This window comes from Chiloscyllium plagiosum, unplaced genomic scaffold (genome assembly GCF_037043375.1).
Source record: "Chiloscyllium plagiosum isolate Xiang-an unplaced genomic scaffold, Cpla_swu_hap1 HiC_scaffold_53X, whole genome shotgun sequence".
Lineage (NCBI taxonomy): Eukaryota > Metazoa > Chordata > Chondrichthyes > Orectolobiformes > Hemiscylliidae > Chiloscyllium > Chiloscyllium plagiosum.
Window position 1 is genome coordinate 25,529,294 of NW_028270191.1, and position 22,345 is coordinate 25,551,638.

A 22,345-nucleotide genomic window follows, 5' to 3' on the forward strand; every position below is an offset into this window, starting at 1 on the left:
AACTCTGGTCTCCAGTATCTGCAGTCTTCACTTTCTGCTGGATGGGTGCAACTCCAGCAACACTCAAAATGCCTGACACCATCCAGGACAAAGCAGCCTTGGCACCACATCCACAAACATTCACTCACTCCACCCCTGACATTGTATGCAGTGGCATAGTTGGCAGTGATACCTTCTTGACGGTACTGCTCCTTTCAGTAGATGTGCAGTTGGGACTGGGGATAACAGGAGGAATTTATAGTCAAAAGGCAAGCAATGAAAATAACCGGTCGGTGAGATCTATAACTAACTGAGGTAATTGGTTAACAAAGAAAAACATTAGGCCTCAGAGTATATTTAATAAATCTTTGCATGGAGGTGCCTGCAAGTATATAAGTGCTACAGTCAGTCAGAGATTTTTGTCTTGATTGCTACCCTGTGATCTCCCACCCTATTTGAAAAATTTATTGTGTCTAGACTTTTGGTGATGTTGGCATCTGACTGGGCTGCAATGCAAATCATGGATGAACAGCCTGGCAAACCTCACTGAGCTCACACATGAAGAATGTCAATTTTGCATAAGATACCTGGAGGGCTTTTGTATCCCAGAAGGAGACGCACGTGGTGAATTGGGGCAGTGGAGAAGGTGTTTGACTAGAATAAATCTCATCAAAAAGAACAGATCAAGGAAAGCATGTTGCTCGATGTGAGCTCTTGTTAAATTTTTTTAAAAACATAGTGTGAAAATAACAGGGCTGTTGCGATTCAGAATCCCTGTGGGGATGTCATCTGTAATTGTGCCATCTAGAATGGATAATAATAGACTCTCTGTATGTGTGGGCTGTGTTATTGCAGTTGATGTGGATCTGTGTGCACTGAGACATGTTGGAGATGACAGGAGCAACGTGGCTCAAAAGAATCAAACAGAAATTCTGAGCCATTTAATAGATCAGCCCATGTCTCAAGCATGGCTCTTGTATCCTACTCCAGAGATTTAAGCCCCAAATCTAGGCAGTCATGACCAGTGCAGTATTCAGAGAATGCTATGTTGTCAGTGGTGCTATCTTTCATATGAAACATTGAGCCAAGATTCTGTCTGCCCTTTCTGCCAGGTGTGAAAGAATCCATGATACCACTGGAAAAGCAGCAGAGGAACTCTCACTGAAATCTTGGCCAATACTTGTCCTTCAATTAACATTACTTTTAAAAAAGTAAATCGCATTGCTGTTTGTGCAAATTGGCTGCCAAATTTCAGGCAGTTTTGATCAGTGATTGCATTTCAAAAGTACTTCATTGGCAATAAAGAGCTTTGGGATGTGTTGAGGTCACAAAAGGCATGAAATGACTGGAAGTTTGTTCTTTAAATGCTTGTGACTTCCTGTGTACAGCACCTATAGGGAGACTATCCACTTTTCTCCCAACTTGCCGAATACATTTGTTTAATGTGCTGTTTATTATCTATTTTGCAGGGTGATTTACTGAGCCCTTGTCGGTGTGACGGTTCCGTGCGCTGCACCCACCAGCCGTGCCTAATCCGCTGGATCAGCGAGCGAGGCTCATGGAGCTGCGAGCTGTGTTACTTTAAATACCAGGTCCTGGCAATCAGCACCAAAAATCCCCTGCAGGTCAGTTGCAGATATCCACTGACACATGGGGAAGTAGGGCAGGAGAAATGTACCTTGGATGTGTTTTATTTCCTGTTGAGTTGTAGTCTCCTGCTTGGCCTCTTCATGACAGATCACCAACCCACAGTCTTAGTGGAATGTACAATAGCCCCTGCCAGTGCTTCAAGGCTGGCAGATGGTGTATGAGCTGCCTCATAATGTTCCAGTGCTTTTTCCCTTGGGGATGGTGTATCATGCTACAGGAGACTCTACTGCCTCCTGGTGGCTATTTACTGCAGTACTGGCAAACTGTCAGAAGAATGAGGGTTTTTTTAAAGAGGATGAAGTAGGGTAATTATTAAAATACCCCATAAAGGTTGCCATCTATTGAAGCTCCAGCACATTGTGCTGCCCAATCACAAACCCTTTGGTGCCAAGCACTCTGCCTATGCCACGCTGGTGACAGCTATTATTTACCACAGAAAAGCCAATATTGTCAACAGATAGAAAGAAATATACCCCCTCAACATCCTTTATTATGGATCGCTGCTGTGGGTTGTTAATTTCAATTTCAGTTACACTTTTCTTTGGAATTCCTCCTTCCACAAAGAAAGGTGTTAGTGCTTTCAGACAAATAGGCAGAGGAAGCTGATAGCAAATACAGATTATTATATAGCACCAGTTTCAAACCTACTGGAGAAATAATTTATTCAGGAAAAGTCAAAATGATGACAGGCTTTTAATTTTAAAAAGACTCCACCTCCTAACTGCTGAGAATGTGTCCTCACCTCCTACACTTCCCAATCTTGAGAATAGAGATAGTGAAGCCTCCTCCACACTCGAGACCTAACAACAGCCTTTTCTGTAAACCGACACTCAGGTGTGGTGTGAACCTAGAGCAGGTTTGGCACAGACACAGCAGCAAAAGAGAGTGAGGTGTCCTCCCCCAGAGGAGTCTGGCTCCACACACTCCCTTTCAATCTGACTCCAAATTGACGTCAACATGTTTGTGCGAGTGAGCAGTGAACCAATTTTGCACTGAAGTCACAGCTGTACTGTGAAAATTGGGCCAAGATGGACAGACTTACAAACCTACAACCAGAACACCTAAACAGTAACAGAAATGGAAGAGATTCAGAGACTGTTGTGTCTGTGGCTTTTTCCAGGAGTCTGCAAGAAATCCACAGTCATAGAGGTATACAGTATGGATAACAAACCCTTTGATCCAACTCCTCCATGCCTGTCAGGTATATAAATCTAGTCACATTTACCAGCATTTGACCCATATCCCTCTGAACCCTTCCTATTCAGTCATTTCATACTCTCTCCAATTTTTGAATCTTTTCCACTCTTAATTTGGGGCCTGGCATAAATTTTCTCACGCACCAGCTGCCCTCGGGTACCTCAGCTTCTTGTTTGTTTCTTTTGTTGTGAGCCTACACAGCAAAGGTCAAAGGGTCATTCACCCGAGGTGGCATCATAGCCAAGCCCGATCCTGTCACCATCCCAGCATCTATACGGCTGCAGCTTCCAGCAAAGGTGGGGCAGGGGGTGGAAGAGGAGGAGGAGGTGATGGTGGTGGTGGTAGTGGTGGTGGTGGAAAGTTAATGAATATTTTTTAAATTCTAGGGCAGCACCCCTGGCTGTCTCTTATTCCTTCCTCACCCATATTGCTGGGGACCATTGCAGAAGCTTAACATCTGCACTGGCTGAGTTCACCTAACTTAGTACCCAGACCAAATCCTTGTCAGGATCATGAAATAACTCCTCAGAGGCTGGTATCCCGCCACCAAGTCACCCTTTATTTACACGTGCACAGGACTTGACACTGGTCCAGCTTCCTCAGAGCCAGCTCTCAGAGTGAACAGGATGTCTGACACGCCTGTTCTTACCTGTCAGTCAGGGCTCCCTGATTGATCCAGAAAACAGGCCCAATCAGTGAACTCATTCTATGAGGTCCACCTGGCTGACCTCATTACAATCACTATATCCCTCCCCCTCTAAGTCTGGGGACATGGGCCTGTTCCTTTTCTTGTAACCTCTCCTGGGGCGTTTTTGCACCAAGTCCAGTTCCTCTGACTCAGGGTCAGATATGGGTGGCATGTACTGGACCATAGGGTTAAAATCAACTAGGTAAAAACAATGACTGCAGATGCTGGAAACCAGATTCTGGAGTAGTGGTGCTGGAAGAGCACAGCAGTTCAGGCAGCATCTGAGGAGCAGTAAAATCGATGTTTCGGTGTACTGGACCATAGCTTGCCTCTTGCACCTGGAGCATTGTGGAAGAAATTCATCTTCTCCTTCAGATGGTAAAGGGGTCGAGGCCGTGATATCCACCGTCTCCATATCAGACTTCAAGATTTCTTTGACACTGTACAGAAGGGAAGAACCCACGGGTTCTGACAGCCTTTTCAGCTACTCTGAGGGATGGGTATGTTTTGCTTCTGTCCCGTTCACGAGGTTGCAGCTTTAACATGGTCCATCTGCTTGTTCAAGACAGCCTCACCTACCCAAACTTTGTACATCGCAGGACCTAACCTTGCGTCAACCATGCTTTGTACCCAGGCAGGGCCATTTCTATGAATTTGGCACCAAAAACATCACCTGAAGCAAATTATCTCTCTCCTTTAGAGGAGTCTTGTGTCCAGCATTGGTGTTCCTGATGCTGTTTAACTCTCGCTGCCAGGCATGGAGTCTTCTCTCCATTTGCAACTCTGCTGGAGCTAACCCTGTAGTTACATGAGGGGTGGTCCAATAATCAAATAGGAACCGGGACAATATGGTATCGAGAAAAGCTGTAGGCTGTTTCTTTAAGCCTGCCTTCAAAGTTTGGACTGTTCTGTCTGCCAGACAATTGGACGATGGATGGTATGGAGCTGTTCTTGTATGCCAAATCCCATTCAACTTTAGAAAATACTCAAATTTCTTGCTGGTAAATGATGGCCTGTTGTCTATGACCAACACCTTTGAGAGTCCATGTATTGAAAAAGATGCTCACAGAATTTCTATCATCCGTCCCTATATTTGATGAGTGACCTCTATGCAAGTTTAACCACTTTGAGTGGGCATCCAATATGACTAAGAACATTGAATCCATGAAAGGACCTGCATTGTCGATATGTAGTCAAGTCCAGGGTTTACCCGGCCATTCTCACGAATGTGGAGCAGCTGCTGGCAGTAATTTTTGTCTTTGTTGGCACTCTGGCACTGCCCAACCAATGCGGCCATGTCTGCATCCAATCCTGGTCACCAGACATAACGTCTCACCATTTTGGAAACCCCCAGATGACCCTGGTGGTGTTCAGTTATTATCTGGAGGTGACCTTTACTCGGGATAATCACTCTTGCTCCCTATAATAAAATGCCGTTGTTTATGGTGATCTGGTCTCGCCGCATCCAGAAACATTTCATTTCTGGTTGTGATGACCTTTTTGTTTCTCTCATCACCATCAGCTGTTTTAGTTTTGCCAGGACTGGATCCAGAAAGATTAAAACCAGAATGAACTCTTGGATTGGCATCAACACCAGTCAGAGGTGGCTCGAGACATCCACATGCTACTTGGCCTCCCAGATGGTGTTCCAACTTGTAATTGTACACACAGTCCATCACTGAATTTGACCTGAAGCTATGGGTGGCACAGCCTTATCCTCTTTGAATCGCCTTAGCAGGGGTTTGTTACTTTTACAAATGTATGTCTGTAAAGGTATTGATGGCACTTTCTCACACCAAAGATGATCATCAAACCTTCCTTCTTAATTTGGGCATATTTATGCTCTACATCAGCCACAATCTGTGAAGTACATGCTTATTGGGTATTCCTCTCCATTGGGCCATCTGTGAGCCAACACTATGCCAATATCATAAGGGAAGGCATCACATGTCAGCACCAGATCTCATTTGGGATCATAGTGTGCCAACACATTACATGATGATAGCTGCTTCTTCACTTCCCTAAAGGGTTAATCTTGGCTAAGATACCATTTCCAAGGCTGACCCTTTTCCAATAGCAGATGTAAGGGTGCCAGGGTGGAGGCAAGCTTAAATATTAACTTTCCGTAATAATTCATCAAGCCAAGGAAAGATCTAAGCTTCGGTAGAGATGTAGGAGCCACAGCACCTTTGATCGCCCTCACTTTATCTTCCAACAGGTGTAACCTAGTCTTGTAGGTCACTTAGGGTGCCTAGAACACACAGTTTTCCCTTCTAAGTCACACGCCTGCCTTGGAGAAATGTCCAAGGACTACGTCCAAGTTTTTAAGATTACCTTAAGATTGGTCTTCCCTGTTATTAGCACATCATCCAGCTAAATGGCAATCTGGGGTAGACCATGTAAAATGTTCTCAATCGTCCGCGGAAAAATTGCACAGGCTAATGATACCCCAAATGGCAGGCAGTATATAGCCCTTATGGGTATTAATTGTCGCATTCTTCTGGGAATCCTCATCTAACCAAGAGTACATGACTCATTTCCAGCTTCGTGAAGGATAGCCCTCTGCCAGCTTTGCATAGATGTTCTCTATGTGAGGAACTGGGTATTCATCCAGCCGCGAGAAATGGTTTACCATTTGTTTAAAATCTCCACAAAGGCAAATCGACCTGTTGGGCTTCACAATCAGTACGACTGGTGCTGCCCATTTCACAAACTGGACTGGTCTGATGATTCCTTCCCTTTCCAGGCTGCTGATTTCTGACTCTACTTTTGCCTGTCGGGCAAACAGCACTGGGCGGGCCTTGCAGAATCATGGAATTATTTCTTGGTCAACATGCTAGGTAGCTTTGGTAGTCTGGGTCAAAAGGTGTGGTACTAGAAAAGTACAGCAGGCCAGGCAGCATCTGAGGAGCAGGAAAGTTGATGTTTCGGGCATAAGCCCTTCATCAGGAATTTCTCCTTTATAGTCCCTCGACCTTCCTGAAAAATGTTCAGCTGTTGAATCAGACTTCACTCAGGTAGCCGTTTTCTAATTGAAAAATGTTGAGCCAATCAACCAATTGCACCCCATCAGGCTTGGGCCCAAGCCTTTTACTACAATCAGTGGTAACTACACCAGCTGCTTCTCGTAAGAGACTGAAACCAAAGTTGTACCCTTAATTTCTAAAGTTCCCCGGTATAGGTTCTCAGTCCAGCCAAGGTCTTACGCAAAATTAAGGGTTGGTGTCCAGAGCGAATTTTGCTGAAGACTGGTTCTGCGATCACTGATACAGCCATGCCGGTATCAACCTCCATTAGAACCAGGACACCATTTAACCAGACGTTTATTTTGATTGGTTCTGATTTGGTTGTTGCTGGGTAACTTCACTTTCCAGACCAGATGTAAGTGGATTTTTCAGGATGTGCACTTTCCTGGATACCAGCCTATAAGTTCTCTTGCTCAATTCAGGCCTAGACGGCCTCTTTGGCTGTCTACAATGGCTTGCCGGCCTGGATCCTGAAGAAAATTTTAACCATTTGGCCGAGGATTTGCTTTGTTTTGGGGCTTTGCTTTGGGCTGGCCTCGAGTCCCTCTGTTCAGGATATGTCCTGAGTGAGGCCATGCAATTGCCTTCCCTCAAGTGGTGTTCTCCAAGTTCAGTCAGTCTGGCGAGGGTGTTCACTTCCATTGGCACACCCGGTAACTCATAGGCACCACTTGCTGCATTTTCCTATGATAAAGCCAGTTGTAGTGTCTGAAGTCCAGTTGAACTTCAGCTAGTAGGTGCTTTTGCATGGTTACATCATCAATCTCATATACCAAATGGTATCTCAGCATCTCATTAAGGGTTAAACCAAAGTCACAAGCCTCTGCCAGTCATCTTAACCGCGTCAAAAATCCCAACACGGATTCCTTGAACTGCTGAGTAAAATGGATAACATCTCAGATGTAGAGGAGGCTTGAGTTTGTAATATTCCTTAACTAAATCAATAAACTATTGAAAAGGTTTTAGTATCTGGTGCCTCAGGGAAAATTTGGCTCCTAATAAAAAAAGCTGCGGGTCCACAAGCTTCACGAAAATTACTCGTTGGGACAGATGAAAGGCAATGTCATTTGCCAGGAAAATATAACGCATTTTTTCCACATACTGGGCCCAGGCTTTGGCAGCAGAATCGATCAAGTCTAGCTTCCCAAATAAGAGCATGATGGCAGAAATATCTACCCCAACTCAAAGATGACTGCTGCGAGTGAATTTCTTCAGAAGCATATTTTTTCTCTCGTCGCTTCTGAAATAACTCCATAGAGGCCAGTACCCCGTCACCAAGTCACTATTTACACATGCATGCAATGTGACACAGATCTGGCTTTCTCAGAGCCAGCTCTCAGAAGGAGCAGAACCTCTGACACTCATGTTTTTATCTGTCAGCCAAGGCTCCCTGATTGGACCAGATTAACAGCCCCAATCAGGGAACTCATATTTATGAGGTCCACCTAGATGACCTTGTTACAATCACTGCAGTCCATATGGCTCAAAGCTGCAGTGGATTGCATGGCTAATAGTCTGAATTACAAACTTGCTAATAAGCGGTATTGATCGTTTGGGGCTGTTGCTTAAAATCACCACAGAGCCCATTCTAAATTGACTGGCCATCACCTCGTTGGCATAGCTGTAGAAACCAGACAGTTATTTGTACACAGGCTTCAGGTCTTGTGTGCATTGCACAACACAACAGGTTTGGGTGGGGGTGGAGGTGGAAATGTAAAAAAAGTTCTTAAAGGGGCATTGTCTGCATCAAAAAAGTACTTGGCAACTGTCTGTCAATTGCTAATTTAAAAACTGCAAGGTAATCTTGAAATATGACATCATTGTAATGCAAAACTAGTCTCTGGAAGCAGCTCTCTTTGCAAGCAAAGAAGAAACTGAGCACCCCAAACCCCACCACCTCCCCACGTTCCACACTTCCCAGCACTTTTTCCTGAGAACAGTCCCCTCTTTCAACATTGAACCAAGCTGTTGTAATGAATGATAAATCTGATTTTGTGCACAGGGAAAGTTGAAATATCAACAGGATGTGATGGTGGGGTACTGGGGGAATAGGTGGGACTAGTCTAAACTGTGTTGCCTGAGTTAATTAGTTTGGCTTACTGGTGAAAGTGTTCCTCAATGTTCACACTCCTCCAGACGGCAGTCTTTAATTACAAAGTACTGGCACATCAAATGAATTGATGTATTCCTTGTAGCTAGTCGAAGCCAGCTACCAGGAACAAACCATCCAGAGTGTGTATATTTATCTCTCAGTCACCTCTCCTCTCCAGTGCACACTGTCACATATCCAGCTCTAGGACAGAGGATGAGCGAGAAGAAGCAATATCCTGCCACTGTGACTTGATAGGCCTCTGATGACAGACATGCAAATACCTTGAGGTGAGTTACTGACTGTAATCCAATTCAGTAGATGAGAAGATGTAAAACATATGAGTGGCTAATTAATGACATCAGCTCTGATCAGCACCTGTACTCCACTCTGAGATTCTGCAGTGGAAACATGGTACATCTTTAAATTGGCTTCCCTTTGGCTTTTCATGTGGAGCTGTCATTTTAAATGAATGTCAGCTGTGGCTTGGGGGTAGGCCTTTTGCCTCCAAGTCAGAAGGTCATGGGTTCAAGTTCCAATCTCAAGACTCAGGCACATGATCCATACTGATACTCCCCTTGCAATACTGATGGAGTGTCAGAGGAGTTTTCCTTTTGGATGGAATGTTCAAAAAATCATGGTTGTTTTTTGACGATGAATAGGAGAGGTATCCTTGGTGTCCTGGGTCCTATATTTATTCCTCAACCAACAGCTAGGACAGATGATCTGGCCATTTATTACAATGTTGTTTCTGGGACCTTGATGTGCGCAAATTTTGCTGTGGTGTTTCCTTATAGTTCAAAAGTACTTTATTGGTTGCTTTGGGATGTCCCACAGTTATGAAAAGCACTATCTAAATGCAAGTCTTTTTCTGTCTCCAGGTTAAGCCTGGAAGTACTTGGAATTACAGCGAAGATTTATGTGCTACTTGTGTGTTAGACAGCAGGAAATCCAAGAAAGCCAATCATATGAAGGAGATTGCAGATACATTATTAAGGACTTTCACTGGTGAAAGCACAATAGGGCAATATAATTTTATACAATTTCTGCAAGTATATAGGATCATTGCCTGTGCTCATTTTGTCTTTCAGGTCCCAATATAGAATTATATGCCCTCTGAGCTCAAAACAAATTTGATCTTTGAATGCCTAGGTGTTACATAATCACTGTTACTGATGAATCCCACCTTTCCTGTGCGCTGTTGATGATGTCTTGTTATGACAATTGCACTTTAGGGGAAAGAATAGCTTGGGGACAGTGAGTCATGACCCTATTTTGGTGGAAACAGGGTGCAGATACAATGAGGCTCATTCTATTTTCCAGAATGATTGCACGTCACAATGGTATGTTCCCAACTGGGGAGCGCCTTCCAGTACAAATCCTATAAGGAGTTCATAAATTATTCCATTTGCTGCATGTCCCAAAGTTTCACCTTGCCAAGACCCGTGAAAAGCAAGATGGAGGAGTCAGGCTGGAGGAGGTTATTAGGTAAAAACAATGACTGCAGATGCTGGAAACCAGATTCTGGATTAGTGGTGCTGGAAGAGCACAGCAGTTCAGGCAGCATCCGAGGAGCAGTAAAATCGACGTTTCGGGCAAAAGCCCTTCATCAGGAATTCATTGGTGATCCGCTAACTTGCAAACTAAGGCAGTCTGTCAGAACAAGTGCAGATTGAAGGTGGCTTCTGGTGGGAGCTGTTTCTTCCAGGTCTAACCTACATTCTCCAAATGAACTATTCTCTGCTTGACCACTTCTGACAATTCCTGGGCAGTTCCTTTAATCCTATCCTTTGCTGCCTTTTGTTTTTAATGCACAATAATTGTTTTGTGATGGCGGCTTCATAATGTGTGATGCTGAACATCCAACCTACTGCTTTTCCGAAGGGATTCCTTTATAGAGGAATAACTGTGCTGGTGGCCTGCTGAGATCCTACTGCCCTGTATCACGTTGTGCCATGCGTGGCAACGTCCTTTAACTCGTGTTGGCCACAGCTTCTGCTTCCTGGGTTCCTCCATTATAAATGCAAGGATGTATAACAGTCCAGACATGGGTCTTAGGAGGCACTTAGAATGAGTATTCACTCTGACATTTCACAGCAGCAGTCTGGATGGCAATGCCAATTCCTGCTTCAATCCATCTCCATCTGCTCTCCCAGCATCCCAAAGCTGGCCATAAGTTAACATTTGTAAGTTGGGAGTTAGGATCTCTAGACCTGCAGCGTAAGGATTTCTAAAGAAGTGTTTTTGATCTGCACTATCACTGAGTGCTCTGCAGAAGATTCCACATTAGTTGGTATGTGTTTCAAGGTGGGCTACACCTCAGATAGGTGTGCCAAAGGTTGTGAATTTCAAGCTCAGTTATGGTCATCCCCATAACTTTGCACACAAGTGACTCATGTGTATGATGCTCCTCAGGCAGAAATTTGGCTTGTTTGCAAACCCAGTGAGATCTGAATCCTGACATGTTGGAGCAAAGGCAGCAACTATCGCAGGTGTTCTACCAGTAGATGCATGGCCTTGAGCAGGCAAATATAATTTGGTCCTTCTGATCTATGCACAGTAACTCGCTCCAATATTTTCCCTTTATCCAGCACCAATTGATACTGGTCAGTATCAAGTTATTGTTTGTCGGAGCTTGCTGTGCTCAAACTGGCTGTTATTTATTTCTAAATGAACAATAGTTACTACATTTCAGAATGTACTACATTGGCTGAAAAGCACTTTGCAATGTTCTGAGATTGTGAAAGACAAATGCAAGCCTTTCTTGTTTTTCTCCTCAATATTGTTGTCTGGACTGTTGCTGGAGGTGCATGAGGCTGTGGTATAGAATGGCACTGATGGTGCTGTGAGGAGTTGACTTTCTCAGGAGCACTGACTAGCTTGTCATTAATTTCCACTATTCCTGAGAAGACACCCTCAGTGGATCACGTGCTTTGACATAATCCAGTGTCACTCAGTAGATGATTGCATGACTGATCATTACAATACCAATCAAATGGTTTGAGGATCATGAACAGGAAACGTTTTCAAGTTTCCTTGATGCTCTCCCATCCATTTTTATCAGGGTTTGCCTTCTTAAATGGGGACAAGGTCTTGAGTTCTTTGAATAGGCAGTGTCATGGTCTCTTCCCATTGGTTATATTGCCACCTTCTAAAGTGCTAAGATACTATGTAGATGATGGTGTCTACACAGCTTCAAAGATTAGTCAGAGGCAAGCATTTCCCTACATGAAATGTTGCTGTGCGCACAATGTAGGCATTTTGACTCATCTTCTTCGTGGGAGAGTTAATTCACATAAAGTATCCATTGCTCTGGTCCACATCATTATGTTGATTGACATCTGCTTGCTAAAATATGGCATGTTGTAGCTTCCTTTTGTGCCCAGTGGTACTTTTGACCTTGCTTTCGTAGATTTCTTTAGATCCGATAGCTGCAGTCTGTCAGGATGCTAAATATCATGCTGTGCCTGGATTTTCTGCATCACATTTAAATCATGTGATGGATTGGTCATTAGGCTCATTAATTGATAATTGGACTATTAAATAAGCATTGTTGAGATCCAGATTGTGTGCTTGCGCACACGTTGGCTGTAGTTCAGCAGGTAGCACTATAATCTAGGCTGACATTCCCAATGCAGTACTGAGGTGTTGCTGCACTGTCAGAAACAAAAGATTCCACAGCAATTACCTGAACAGCAGATATAGTTATCCCTTAGACAACATCAGAAATATAGATAACCTTATCAATATCACCTTGGTTTTTATATAGAGCTTACTGTGCATAAGTTGACTGCCATGTTTTCTATCTTTCTTTTCTGGCTGTACTCTATAAATGCAAGTCTTCTTTCAGATGACCATGACGTATACTTTTGACGTTTCCAACTCCTCTGGATTTATCATTTCTTATCTCCTTTCAGTTCCATCAAGGGCATTGTATTGGCTGCTTCTGCTACTCGCTGTCTCTCCTGTACCAGGTGCTTCTGAGAAGAGCAATCCTACAAACAGGCTGCCTTTCTCTCAAACCATGGAGAAATGCTTACTTTGCCTGACCACCTGACTCACTGCTTCAATTGCCCAGGGAATTCGCAATGCAACAGCTGACCTGCTCTCCCTGATCCTGTTTTAGGGCATTAGCATTTTTAAAGGTGTTGATTATTCTTATTGACCTGCGTGCTTTATTGAAACCCTGCCATGAAAACAACAAGCAAGGAATATATTGCATGAGAAAGTAAAATTCTGGGTCATATATTATGCCTGTTGCTGCTGTGTAAAGTGTAAGCAATGCGCATAATCCCTCAAATCTTGCTGAAATGGTCACTTCAAGGCCATAGCATGACAGTACATTGTGCTGCTCCGTGGCTCAATTGGTTGACACTGTTTGATGTGTTACTGAGTCACTCTAAACCACGCATGTCCTCAGATTAATTAATTCCAGCTCTGTGTTGAAATAGTTGATCCCAGCCATGCTGGACACCATTGACAAGAGGGATGTGGTGAGTACTCTAGGTTCCTGCTCCTCCTCCTCACTTTCCATGAGGGGTGTGTGTGTGTGCGTGCGTGCGTGCGTGTGTGTGTAGGATCAAACTTGGGTTATGATTTCTACCACCACTTCTCCTCACCAACACTGTGCAGATTCATGTGAGGAATGGTACTTGAGTGAGATATCAGGGGGCTGCTGGCACCTATTGAACTCTACCTCACCATCTTGAGGAGAAAGAATTACAATTATACCATTTGACATCGGTCAAAGGGTATGACTGATTCTGTAATGTTGGACCAGACAAAACATGCTCTGTGATGCCCTGTTTTTAGTTTTTTTCAACACACAATCTATATTTTGAATGCACTTACACCTCTAAGATTTGCTACTCATAACTGCCCAGCACTGAGTTTAACATTGGCTCACCTGTACAAACCTGTACAGCATTTTTTGATTTTCATAACTCAGATAAGTTCCAAAGGTCAAGTCATACCAGACAGAATTCTCCTGCATCTCCTAACAGCTGCCTCTAAAAGCCAGTGGCTTAGGAACATGATATTGCACCAACCTTCCAGAGGAAAATGAGGCAGGATATAAGGAGTGTCAGGAGAGAAGAAAAAAATAGCACAACAAAAAGGCAACAAATATGATCGAATAGTTTGAGGTTACTGGTGACCAGGAACTGGGTTGGCGAAGTAGGGCCTTTCAGCCAGGGTCAAATTCTGACCTAGCTTGCTGAAACAAATTCTCTGTTCTCTGCTGGGTGAAAGGGCCCTATGTCAAGTGAGTCAGGAAAATAACAATCTAATCACTAGTTCACAGCATGTAACTGCTGATAATCCAGCCCACTATAACTTGGATGCCATAAGGATGCAAAATCAAACCACTGCATTGCTTCCAAGCCCTGCCATACTGGAGCTCAGGTTAAGGCACCTTGTTGGAACAGAGTATAGGGGGCTTTACTCTGTATCTAACCTGTGCTTTATCGGACCTGGAGCTGCTTTGGGCTGTCAGAGCTAGTCTTAACACTACTTGATCTGTCATGTCTGAGTGCCTTTGTTCTGATCAGTGCACGGGATGTAAACTAGATCAAAACGGGCCTTAACATCTCCAACCACCATGGCAACTTTAGCCAGCTGATGAGCCAGATCTTCAGGTGACTTCCTGTCTGCTGTTCAGAGACCAGTGCTGTCATTATTTCATGCGCTATAGCAATCAAGTCATGTGATACTGGCATAAGGTGCTTGGCTTTAATGTTATTCTCTCTCCCTCTTATGTCTCCAACCCTGGCCCACTCATTCTCTTGTATCACAACCTTTCTTTTAATTTCTCTTTCTCTCCCTCTAATTGTTTGTTCCTGTTTTATTTCTGTCTCTCCTATTTCTTCATTCCTTTTCTTGTCTTCACTCTGTCATACTCTCGTCTCCTATATTTTTCTCTCTCTTCTTCACCTTTCCATGCTTTTCTATTCCACATTCTGCGCCCTTCTGTGTTCCATTTCAGTGGCAGGCAATCTCCCTCACAGTGATTGAAAAGGTGCAGATAGCTGCCATCATCCTTGGCTCCCTCTTCCTAATTGCTAGCATCTCCTGGTTAATTTGGTCCTCCCTCAGTCCGTCGGCTAAGTGGCAGAGACAGGACCTGCTCTTCCAGATCTGTTACGGCATGTATGGCTTCATGGACATCGTCTGTATAGGTAAGCATCTCTGTGTCAAACATCAAACTGTACATCGTACTATGATCAGTGTCCTCTGAACCTTTCTTTCTTGTGACTTCTAAAAGTTCAAGTATCCCAGTTTGCACCTCTTCCTTCCATACTATGTTGAAATCAGGATCATGGTCACCTAGTTTAATTTTCCTAGGACCTTAAGGTCGAATGTTTCTGCCTCCCTTCCTCTGATGATTTCCAAACTTTTAAAACAGAGGGTTGATATCACTCAATTTATCTTGTCTTCTTTAGTTGTCATTTTGGCTCAGTTGGAAAAATATTTGGCCTCTAAATCAGAAGGTTGTGGGTTCAAGCCCCACTCTAGGACTTGAGCACATTATCTACGACTTTCACTATCCAAGCTGATGGAATGCTGTTTTGTTAGAAGTTCTGCCCTTTAGCTAAGATATTAAACTAGTGGCCTGAGATATTAAAGATCCAATAAGGTACTCTTTGAAGAAGAGCAGGCAATTTTTCTGCTGTCCTGGCCAACATTTCTCTCTGAACTAACTCTGGCAAAACCAATTAGCTGGTCATTCATCTCACTGCTGTTTGTTAGTATTATCTTGCTGTGCGCAAATTGCCTGCTGCATTTGGCTTTATAATATGACTCTGTGTTCCAAGCAATTAATTCAGTGAAGTGTTTCTGAGAGATGTGATAAGGCGCTATAAAATTGCAGCTCTTCCATTTCTCTTCTGCCTTTTTTCAATTTCAGTATCTGGCACTGTTGGTTTTCACCTGAGCATTCACCATTTAAAAAAAATACAAATTGTTTGTCAACATGTCATACTATCTAAGTTTTCCTGAGCATGTGCAGAAAGGGCTCAAGACATAACGGGAGTAGAACGTTCCTCCATAAAGAATTATTGACAAAGAGTGGGCCAAAGCTCCCGTGTTGCACTTCACCATCTGAGCCAATTTAGGGCCTAATTTTGTAATCCCATTCATAAATAATAAATCAGATTGCATTTATTTGTTACTCTCAAACACAGTCGAAATCTGTCTGAAAACTGTCCTATCATTTTACTTTTATGTCCAATGTAATTTATATGCCAGTCTTTTACAAAAATAATGTTTATGAGCTGTGCAATACAAACTCAGCAAGTCATAACAAACGGTTATTTGGATTTACAACCAGGAGCCTCAGGTTCACCCCAAGCTTTTCTCAGTTTGACAGTCTTAGCCTATGTTAGCTGACTGAGAAAGGGGCAATGATAGGGGAGAGTTTCCTCTTCTCCCCCACTACATGTCTGCACTGTGCCAGTTGTCCGTTGATCAGTATTAAATAAGTAGTGATTCAGTTACAATGCTGTGGTGGCCTGCTGACCATCATATGGCCAACAGCAGTTCTGATCAAGATTCTTGGGGTATATAACCAGAAGTCCCACTGAATTAGACATGCTGTGGAATTACATTATCACTAAATAAACAGATCACCAGTGGCATTGCTTATAGTAAATCTGAGAAGACATTGTGTCATAGTGACAGGTGTATGATATTGTAAAATGTATCCTAAAAACAAACAGTGTCACATTGTGCTCGATGTTTCTGCACAGGTGTAAAGGGACTGTCTTAATACCTTTTCTGTTAGTTTGATGATGCACTTTTATAAGACTGCAAAGTATACTCAAATCCAGCAATGGAATATTGTCGCTCTGTTTGACAGAATCACTGCAGTCAAAGCCAGGCAGATCAATAGACTGGATGATATTGGTCCATCCTCTGCAGGGCTGTCAGTTCTCTGAGACAGGACTGTCAGTTCTCTGAGATTCTGTACAGAGCAGTGTAAGAATTGTTAAGCTCCATGGGGACATAAGGGGGCCTTGAGATTTTGTTTCAGTCCACATAGAACAACAGCAACAACCTGCATTTATATAGCAACTTTTTAATACAGTAACACTCACCAAGGTGCTTCACACGTGTGTTAGCAGACAAAAAAATGACACCAAGTCCACATGATTTTAGGACAGGTAACCAAATGTTTGACAAATGAGTTAGGTTTTAAGGAGTGTCTTAAAGGAAGAGAGAGGGCAGCAGAGAGGTTTAGGAAGGGAATTCCACACCAATGAGTAATTCCTCACCATTCCTCATGCCCGTGGAAGACTCTTCTGGATGGTGTTAATATCTGAAATTCTGCATCCCACTTTGCATTGGGCCAAGGTCAATAATTATCTATTGCATAGTTGCCAAGTGGCTGCAAATGGTGCACAGTCTAATCTGTTCAAGAATTCCCTTGTTCTCAACAGGGTTGAACCTGTTTTATTAGAGTTTGCTTCTGACCATAGTGTTTCATCCCAACCAATATAGCAAGACCTCTTTGAAAATAAGTAGGAACTAGAAGATTTTGGATAACCTGATGACGGGTAAATGGAGCATATGCACAAATCAATTGTATGGAATTGTCTGTAAAATTTTCCCAACAGGATCTGATTTAATGCTTTTAAATTTGCAACAACTCTTGTGTCTAATCATGAAAGATGACCTTCAGTTTAAATAGTCTGCAGTTAATGCACCAAATCAGCCTGACCTTCTCCATGCAACCTCCATTGGGATTTGTTGTCTTGTACACAGTAATTCAGCTTTGTCTTGAGGCTAATCAGGACATTCTCTATGGAACAGCAGGTGACCTTTTGGATACTAGTAGCGCAACAAGGAACATCTGCAAAAAGAGAGATAATCAAGGGCATGAAAAGGCTATTCAGCCCATTGAAACTCATCCCTTTAGTACCCAAACTCCCCAGCCTGGTATTGAGCTACATTTTCATGCCTTCTAATGTTTCAATCTCTATGCTTGTTAAAAGGGCAAATCCCCACATTTCAACAGGTATAGCCATCACCCTTTTTAGTTGGAAATACCTCAAAAAATGCCCCAGTACCTGTTTTGCAATTAATTCTTGAAGTTAAATTTGAATGGAAGTTTTTTTTATAAATTTCACACTTGCCATAGTTTTGAATATCTTGAACACCCTTGGGGCTGTATTGTTTTAGATCACCATCCTGACTACAGGCTAACCCTCTCAGGAATCCTGTTTTGAAGCTTGTTGACATAATGAAGCAAATTCAACAATATGCTCACCTGATCATATAGGCTTTCAATGCACAACCAGTAAACAATTCCATTGGCATTCAAAACACAGGACATAATTAATTCTCCCTGCCTTTACCCCCCCCCCATTGTTCCTGGCTGCCACTCCGAGGCAAGGATAATAATGGAGAGGAGAGGGGAAAAACTGATTAAAAGGACAGCTATTAAAAATTGTTGTGTGGCAATAGTGACTGAAGGATGCAGTGGGTCGGGTCAACAGACAGCCACATCTTGTAAAGTACTAAATGGGATTAACCTTACTCTGTTGAAACAAGAGGAGGCTGAACATTTTATATTAACAGCATTAGTGCAGATCATATTTGCATTTTTCATAAATCTTTATTTACAAAACCAAATTACATTTTCTCCAGGGATTTAAGGCCACAGATTTTACTGACTGTTCATTTTATAGGATCGGGCAGGAATTGTAAAGGGGCACTAATTATCTCTATTCAAAAGAACGATGGTTGCCAACTCTGGCTGAGTATATTCACAATCTGCCATACTCCCACAATTGGTCAATCCTCCAGATGGTTCTCCACAGATAACTGGAAAGTGTTAACCAATTTGATTCAACTTGTCTTTGGATGAGACAATTTGTTCTTGATAGCTCCAAGATTTTGATAGCTAATCGAAAATGTTCAAAACTTAATAATTTCCCTGAGGTTTTTTTTGCCTGGGTTTTACTTGTAGCAATGTCCTGTTGATTTAATCTTTAATTCGTGGAGAACTTCAGGGCAATCCTGGAGAATGGGAAACCCATTATGGAACACTAGATTCCAAACTGTATCCTTTTTTAAAGAAGTTTTACTGAGTCATGGTGCTTTGGTTTTTGTTCTAATCTGGGCAGAGAGTCATTTTTTAAGTGCCCCCTTCCTCAATTTACCTTTGTTTGTGGGGTTGACTTTGTGTAGAGGCCTTTTCTGAATGTTTACTCCGTGAAACAGACACTCAATTTATAATGAAGTTGCCTTGATATTGGCTCTCCCTCATTTAACCTAGAGTCTGCAAAACCTTCAAATTCATGCAAGTCTTACTGTCTTAATTGTAACAGAGAGAGAGGGCTATCTGAGTTGTCACCTGCACTCCCCATAAAAGGCAATATTGCCTTATGGATAAATCATTATCTCATATTGAGCTTATGCTTTGTTTCCTCTGGTTTATTAATCTTAGTAAATGAATAAAGGAAATAATCTGATGACCCAACTAAATGGAATTCTGAATGATTTTGCAGGTCAAGTGTGGCCAGCTGAATGGGAGTTGAACCACATTGTCGGCTTGGGATGTGTTGGCTGAATAACATAATGAATGACACTGAAGTTTTTGAGTTTAAAAATTTGAACACTCTTTTCCAGGCCTCATCATTCATGAGGGATCATCTGTGTACCGAATCTTTAAGCGCTGGCAAGCTGTTAATCAGCAATGGAAGGTACTGAACTATGAAAAATCCAAGGACCTAGGGGAAGCCATTAGTGGGACAAGCAAGACAGGGGGAAGAAATTCACGGACGAACCATTCATCAAACAATGACAGGAGTTCCACTCAGCGCACTGGAACCATTTTGAATCATCACTGTGGATATACCATCCTGCACATTCTCAGCTATCTGAGGCCTAACAACACTCAGAATGGTAACAGCTCAAATAGAGAGCTGGTCATGCGAGTTACGACAGTCTGAAACGAGATATAAAGGAAAACTTACTGTTCACAAACTTTATAGACTCTCCACAAAAAAACAAATACCACCACCAGGGTTGTGAAAGGATATTAACTGAAGTCTCAGAATGAAATCAGTAAGCTTGGTGTGATGGAACGAAAAATATGCCTGGGCACAGGCCCCAGCCTCTACGCCTGGAATTCGCCATCTTTGTTTTCTAAACTTTTTTTAAAAAAATCTCACTTGAAGAAAGCTCAGAAACCCAGACTCAGTATTTTATAAAGGAGAGAAAAAAAGAAACAAACTGAATCAATGAATAATGGAACGCAAAAGAGTTTGTTTAAAAACTGCCCCCCAAAAATGTGCAATAACGAACATCAGTTCCAATATGCTGTGGGATCTCGGCAATAAGTTATCTATGTATTTCACCTTTTAATTTAATGCATGTCACTGTTTTCGTCTCCTCCCACCTCAAATTGGGAGAAAAATAATTTATATGCAAATGGTGGTCTGCAAATAAATTTGTTTTTTTCAGGTGGGTGTCCTCAGAGTATTCAGCAAATTTTAAATATAGGTCTGTGAAGAATTTCTGGATTAATTTATGTACAATGCCCAATGTGCCACTGCAACCTAGTGTAACCTATCTTGGTCCCACAAAGAATACAAATATTCTCATTTGAGTAGCCGATCATGGTGTAACAAAGTGTACATGTCATATTGAAGAATGGCTTCTCTTGATAACATATTGCATTCTATCTTGTGCGGGGCACTTTTTTTAAACATACATGAATACAATCCAGGGTAAGGTTCCTATATATATTTGAACAAAAGATCTAATTAGCAAACAGAGGATTTTAACACAGACCTGTTAAAACATGTCTTGTATTAATATCATACAAGCATAATTCAACCCCACCAGGTAATTTGGCTAAATCCTCTTTTCAGTTTCATTTTATCTATTTAGTTTGACTAATGTTTTCTCTGTTGATTGGGTTGGACAGAGGAGATGATTGTGCAACTTAATAAGAACCCAATCTCTCTGTGCAGAATGTGATCTTATGAGACTCAGTAAATATTGATGGGCGATTGGGTTTGATTTCATGACTTCTCAATTACCAATAACAACCTCCCATTCTGCCTGTATGCTGTGTGGAGCTGGAGGTTGAGGCTTCATGCAACTGACATCTTGAAACTCTCTAGCAGGTTGGAGATCTGTACAGCTGGAGAAGTGACAACTTTGGTCTTTTTTGCCCACAATTTGTCCACTAAATTGGCAGTGAAGGTGCCCAATGAGCAGCCTGCAATGAATGACCCTCTATCTTGGCTGAAAGAAGTTTAAAAAGTGGGTATGAGACAGGGTGGCATGGTGTTCAGGCTGTGTGGAAAATACAGATGAAGGTCAGAAGTGAAAATGCAGTGCAAGGCTACACAAGCTGGAAAGCCTTCAAACTAAAAGGATGCTAATGGAATTCGTGATGTGAGTCACATTGATTTAAGAAGCTAATAAAGTGAAGATGTGTTGCAATGAATTTGCCAAAAAATGGAATACAATATCTCAATCCAGCTACAAACTGATGCACCTCCAAATACAGCAAAACGTAGACAATATCCAGGTTTGGGCAAATAACATACAAGCCACATAGGTGTCAGGCAATAACCGTGTCAAATGAGAGAGGTCCTAAACTTCGGCCCTTGACTTTCAATGGCATTCAAAGTTTGTGCGAAGATTTGTAGCTCGGCCCTTGACTTTCAATGGCATTGCCATCACTAAATCCCCCCACAACTATCAACATCCAAAAGACTACCATTGACTAGAAGCTGAACTGGACTAGCCATATAAATATTGTGACTATAAGAGGTCAGAGGCTAGGAATCCTGTAATGAATAGCTTGCCTCCTTACTCCTCAAAGCCTGTTCTCCATTTACAAAGTACAGGTCAGGAATGTGATGAAATAGACTTGCCTGGATGACTGCAGCTTCAACAGTATTCAAGAAGCTTGACACTATCCAAGACAAAGCAGCACACTTGATTGGCATAAACATTCACTCTCTTCAGCATGGTTGTACAGTGGAAGTAGTGTATACCATCTACAAGATGCACTGCAGAAATTCATTAAGGCTTTCTAGACAGCACCTTCCCAATCCATGACCACTACCATCTAGTAGGAAGAGCGAGAGAGTTCTAAATTAGGATTGTGTGTGACTTAGATGGAAACTTGTGGGTTGTAGTGTTACCATGCATCTGCTACCCTTGACAAGGATGTTGCCAGGGTTGGAGGATTTGAGCTTTAGGGAGAGGCTGAACAGGCTGGGGCTGTTTTCCCTGAAGCGTCGGAGGCTGAGGGGTGACCTTACAGAGGTTGATAAAATCATGAGGGGCAGGGATAGGATAAATAGACAAGGTCTTTTCCCGGGAGGTGGGGTGGGGGGCGGGGTCCAGAACTAGAGGGCATATGTTTAGGGTGAGAGGGGAAAAATTTAAAACGGATCTGAGGGGCAACTTCTTCACATAGAGGGTGGTCTGTGTATGGAATGAGCTGCCAGGGGAAGTGGTGGCGGCTGGTACAATTATAACATATTAAAGGCATCTTTAAAGGTACATGAATAGGAAGGGTTTAGAGGGATATGGGCCAAGTGTTGGCAAATGGGACTAGATTAGGTTAAGACATCTGGTCGGCATGGACGAGTTGGACCGAAGGATCTGTTTCCATGCTGTACATCTCTATGACCTTTTAGATAGTGTCCATGATGTGGAGGTGCTGGTGTTGGACTGGGGCGGACAACA

General features: G+C 42.6%; 1 protein-coding gene across 1 annotated transcript in view; it reads left to right on the forward strand.

Moving 5' to 3' along the window:
• The window catches only part of marchf9 (membrane-associated ring finger (C3HC4) 9), a 58,878-nt gene extending 37,521 nt beyond the window's left edge, over positions 1 to 21,357 (forward strand). The window contains exons 2-4 of the mRNA XM_043682132.2: positions 1,449 to 1,604; positions 14,613 to 14,805; positions 19,259 to 21,357. Coding sequence (XP_043538067.1) covers positions 1,449 to 1,604; positions 14,613 to 14,805; positions 19,259 to 19,581 — 672 coding nt within the window. The 3' untranslated portion in view covers positions 19,582 to 21,357. The remainder of the gene's footprint in view (positions 1 to 1,448; positions 1,605 to 14,612; positions 14,806 to 19,258) is intronic.
• Positions 21,358 to 22,345: the final 988 nt, after the last annotated feature.